Source organism: Lacerta agilis, chromosome 14 (genome assembly GCF_009819535.1).
Source record: "Lacerta agilis isolate rLacAgi1 chromosome 14, rLacAgi1.pri, whole genome shotgun sequence".
Taxonomy (NCBI): domain Eukaryota; kingdom Metazoa; phylum Chordata; class Lepidosauria; order Squamata; family Lacertidae; genus Lacerta; species Lacerta agilis.
In genome coordinates, this window is record NC_046325.1 from 2,368,672 (window position 1) to 2,373,525 (window position 4,854).

Consider the following 4,854-nt stretch of genomic DNA (forward strand, 5'->3'; position numbering starts at 1 on the left):
GGGCCTGCCTTGGGGGGGGGGAACCAACATTTGTTAGCTCTGCCTCCTGATCCCAGAGGTGCACCAAGAGCAAGTTACAGGTGGGTAGCCGTGTTGGTCTGCCATAGTCAAAACAAAATCGAAAATTCTTTCTAGTAGCACCTTAGAGACCAACTGAGTTTGTTCCTGGTATGAGCTTTCGTGTGTATCTGAAGAAGTGTGCATGCACACGAAAGCTCATACCAGGAACAAACTCAGTTGGTCTCTAAGGTGCTACTAGAAAGAATTTTCGATTTTGTTTTGACCAAGAGCAAGGACAAACGTGCTCCACTATCCAAATCGAAAATACGCTCGGAAGCTGACCTTCCACAAACCCCGCGACCAAACCAGATGAATTTTGCAGAGAGGTTGGTTGGGGTGGGGGTGGGGAGTCAAACAGAAACAATTTTATTTTTGCAAAAATTTAAGACAGGTTCCAATCGGTTACAAATGGTCGGCACGATGAGACGCTTGGTGTTTGGAGTAAGTCCGTGGGGGGTAGGGGTCAGGGTAGTGGAGGGGCTTAAAAAAAAATTTTGGTCTTGTTCCAAGGCTGAAGCGGGGCAGATCGCCCGGAGGGGCAGGCACGGCGATTTATTTGCAAGCACCCGGCGGGTGCTTTTGTCTGTGTAGAGTCCTTCGGCCCCTGTGGGGCTTCGTCAGAGGGGTGGCACCTACAAGAAAGGGGGGCAGAATGGGGACATCAGAGGAGCCTTGCTGGGTCAAGGAAACCGTGGCCGCATCTTGGCCAGGATCCTGCCCAACCAGATGGCCCAAAGCCAAACCCGCAAGCAGGATCCGAGTGCGAGAGCAGCTCTCCCCCTAACTCCTGGCATTCAGAAGCATTACATCATGGTTAGCAGCCATCAATAGCCCTCTCAATAAATCTACCCAGTGCTCTGCCTCTGACCATGAAGGCAGAGCAGAGCCCTCATGGCTAGTAGCCAATTGCAACCCTCTCCTGCAAGAATTTGCCCAATCCTCTTTTAAACCCACTCGGGCTGGTGGCCATCACTGCCTCCTGTGGGAGGGAGTTCCACAGTTTAACGGCACATCTGCTGCTTCTGGCCCTGGAAAGAGCATATAGCAGCCACTGATAGACTCCTCCTCAACGGATTTGTCGAATTTTTACGAACTACCCAACTTGGTGGGGCTCAGTACAGCTTGCGGGAGCGAATCCCATTGTTTAAATCACATGCCTGATCCAGCAGGGCTCTTGCAGGCATTTATTTGTCCCTACCCTGTTCCCTGCTCTTTGAGCATCAAGTGGTTTTGTAAGAGGACCTCTCCTCTTATTTCCTGACAGCCAAATCTGCGCAGGAATCTTTGGCGTTTCGGAAGGCCAAATATACAAGGTCTATGCAGAGAATTCCTGAAACGATCCAGAGTTTGGGGGGTGAGGTGGCCAGGTTTGCCAGTGATCCCAAACCGTTCAGGGTCGCTGAAATGAAAAAGGGATTGCGAAGAGCTCCGAAAGGGCCTCTCCGAACCCAGCGAATAGAAGGTGAGTGTAAAGTGATGCAGATTTCAAATATAGGCTCGTGGGGTCTGAACTGGAGGTGAACCAGGAACGAGACCTTGGAGTCCTAGTGGATATCTCTTTTAAGATGTCAACCGTGTGTAGCAGCTGTGAAAAATGTGAATTCTATCCTGGGGATCATCAGGAAAGGAGCTGAAAACAGCTGCTATCATAATTCTTAGTCTTACCAAAATTGACATACGTCTGGAAAGTTCTGTCCACCTATGATCCTCCTTTGGAGGCTTGAGCCTCCGTTCCCGAACCCTCAGCCCCCTGCCTTTTCCCCGGCAAGTTCCCGTTGTTATAGAGTCATAGAGTTGGAAGGGACCCCAAGGGTCATCCAGCCCAACCCCCTTTGTCGCAGCTAAAGACAAAGATTGTCTGTGGATGAGAGATCTGAAGGAAGGAGAGGTCCCAGGTGAGGGAGTGCCACATAGCTAATGTAAGAAACCCACACAGCCGCAAACTCTGAGGACAGCCGCTGACTCAGAGGCGTTAAAAGGGCATTTGACAAATTTATGGAGGAGGAGGTGCAAAATGTCTACGGGATAATCAGATGATCGTAGCTAAATTTAACCTCCAAGCCAGAGGCAGTCTACCTGTAGGTAACAGCTGCCAGAGGGGGACATATCGTGGGGAAAGGGTATTGTTCTCATAATCATGACTGTCGGCTGTCCAGAGACATGGTCAGTAATACGATTCTGCTTAAAGCATATTTAAAACACATTCCGCTCCCCAATGCAAGAATCCTGGGAGCTGAAGTTTGTATGGGGCGCTGGGAGTTGTAGCTTGCGAGGGGGCAAAACTAGCGTTCCCAGGATTATTTGGAGGAAGCAATGTGCTTCACGTGGGCAGGATTCCTGCTTTGCAGTGGGTTGGACTAGATGACCCCCCGGGTCCCCTTCCCACTCAACAACTCCATGTCTGGATTCAATGAGCATTTGGAATCGATCCAAGAGGGCTCCTCCTGTTCTTTCAATGCCTCCTGGGTGCCCAGGGAAGGCTCAGCCAATGTGCATATCCTGCTGCTTTGAACATGATCAGCGCAGGACAACCTCATAGGGACTAGTCACTTGAGTAGGCATGTTAACCCCAGTCCAGCACTTGGAGGTGCCGAGAGAGGGGGCTTCTGAGATGCAGACCCTGCCCAACCCCCTTCCCTCAGCGACTCCACGCCCAGGCTTACCGTTAGCACCCAAGGCCGCTGAGGGTCCCGATCCGGTCGAGCTTGATGCCAAAGCACCCTTGCTGGCCCATCTTCTTGGCTCGCCCCCGGAACTTCTTCTGGGTGCTCACAAAGTCTTTCAGGAAGTGGATCCAGGCGCGCTCCCCTGAGGATGGGGCCGGGGGGCCGGGGGCATCGTGGAGGGGGTGCTGGCCTTGTAGGATTTGGGAGAGCGGCAGAGGTGGAGGGTGGTCCCCCTCGTTGGCTGACAGCAAGGCGGCCAGGTCTTCCCCAAGTATCTCCAGCAAGGACTGAAGAGGGAGGGAGACAGAGAGGGTAAATTTAACCCCCTCCTAAAAGCTCCCCCAAAAAAACAGTCACCCCATAAATAGCACCCTGTGCCTCACTCCCAAAATTTGTACGCACCAACACTCCAATGTGCTATTTTATATCTCCGCAAAAAAAATGGTGCATTGGAAATGCTTCCTAAGATGTGGGGTCCTCAACAGAGAAGTGGGGGGGGGGGTAAGACAGAAGTGGAGGTTCTCCTCCTGGGGTCCTCTACTTACCTGGGTTGAGTGGACAGGGGTCTGGGAGGCCAGTGGCAGGAGGAAGAGGAAGAGGGAGGCAGGCAAGACCTTCATCCTTCCCCCAAAACAAGTCAGCAAGTTTCTCCTTTGGGATGTCGGAAGGGTGGGCTGCCTTGACCCCCCAGGGGCGAGCGGAGGGATGGCTTGGGTGCGTCTGGCCTGCCTGTCTCCCCGGCTGCAATTCTTATAGGGGTGCTCGGACCACCCACCCCATCTCCCCGGGCAACAGGGGCCACCCCTCGCTGGCAGAGCCAAGGGAGCTAGGGGGTGTCTTCCTGGGATGGTGACTGGAGGGGGGGGGCTTTTGTCCCCCAGTGAAAGGCATGTGTTGCCCAGGGGATGACTTACGGGAAGGGGGGTGGGTGGAGAAAGGGCAGGGAGCGGGGGCTGGCTGGCTGGCTGGCTGGCGGGAAGGAAGGAAAGGTGGCCTGGATGGGTAGAGAAGCAGCAAGGGAGGGAAAGGGTTAGAATCATGGAAGGGTCGAAGGCACCCCAAGGGTCATCTAGCCCATCCCCCTGTGAGGCAGGTTGTCTGGAAACACAGAAAAGAGGGGGAAATGTGAAATTGGTGCGCATAGGATGGGAAGCATATGGATTCACACCCAAAGGGACCCGGGGAACTCACAGGCCCATGAGACCCCCTTTCCCGCCCCCACTGGTTCTAGGTGCCCATCCACACCACACACACACACGCCATCCAATGCCTTTCCTTTTAGCTTTCCATCCTAAGAGCATAGGAAGGGTCTGCTGGATCAGGCCAACAGCTTATCCGGTCCAGCATCCTGTTCTGCAAGCGGCCAACCAGATGCCCCAATGAGAAACCCACAAGGAGAGGAGCAACTCTCCCCTCTTGTGGCTTCCAGCAATTGGTGCTCAGAAGCATGGCTGCCTCTGGCCGGCAGAGCAGAGCCATTGTGGCTAGGAGCCATCAATAGCCCTCTCCTCCTCCATGAATTAGCCCAATCCTCTTTCAAAGCCATCTGTAGGGACGCGGGTGGCGCTGTGGGTTAAACCACTGAGCCCAGGGCTTGCAGATCAGAAGGTCAGCGGTTTGAATCCCCGTGACGGGGTGAGCTCCTGTTGCTCGGTCTCTGCTCCTGCCAACCTAGCAGTTCGAAAGCACGTCAAAGTGCAAGTAGATCAATAGGTACCACTCCGGCGGGAAGGTAAATGGCGTTTCCGTGTGCTGCTCTGGTTCGCCAGAAGCGGCTTAGTCATGCTGGCCACATGACCCGGAAGCTGTACGCCGGCTCCCTCGGCCAGTATAGAGAGATGAGCGCCGCAACCCCAGAGTCGTCCACGACTGGACCTAATGGTCAGGGATCCCTTTACCTTTACAGGGGTTTGGCCACCCTGCAGGAGGGAGTTCCATAGTTCTTTCTTTCTTTCATTTGTTCTGAATCTCCCAACGTCCAGCTTTTGAAGGCCTGGAGGTTCTCGCTACACCCCCAACCAATGGCTTTCTCTCTCCCCACCACCACAGCCTCCAGCCTCTTCCCAACACCTCCGTCATCCCGTAAGCCCCCCCCCCTTCCCGCTAAATCCATCATCCTCCCCCTCCT

General features: G+C 54.1%; 1 protein-coding gene across 1 annotated transcript; it reads right to left on the reverse strand.

Moving 5' to 3' along the window:
• Positions 1-552: 552 nt before the first annotated feature.
• Positions 553-3,526, reverse strand: LOC117058718 (C-type natriuretic peptide-like). Its single transcript, XM_033170061.1, has 3 exons — positions 3,272-3,526; positions 2,724-3,013; positions 553-692 (listed from the first exon to the last, which is right to left on the reverse strand). The coding sequence occupies exons 1-2, from the start codon at positions 3,344-3,346 to the stop codon at positions 2,726-2,728; spliced, it is 363 nt and encodes a 120-aa protein (XP_033025952.1). The 5' UTR covers positions 3,347-3,526; the 3' UTR covers positions 553-692; positions 2,724-2,725.
• Between the last annotated feature and the right edge of the window lie 1,328 nt (positions 3,527-4,854).

Bases quoted from the DNA above. Each gene is read 5' to 3' on its own strand.
- LOC117058718 (XM_033170061.1), bottom strand. From the start codon at position 3,346: ATGAAGGTCTTGCCTGCCTCCCTCTTCCTCTTCCTCCTGCCACTGGCC. The intron at 3,014-3,271 runs GTAAGTAGAGGA...CTCCCTCTTCAG, and splicing joins CCCCTGTCCACTCAACCCAG to TCCTTGCTGGAGATACTTGG.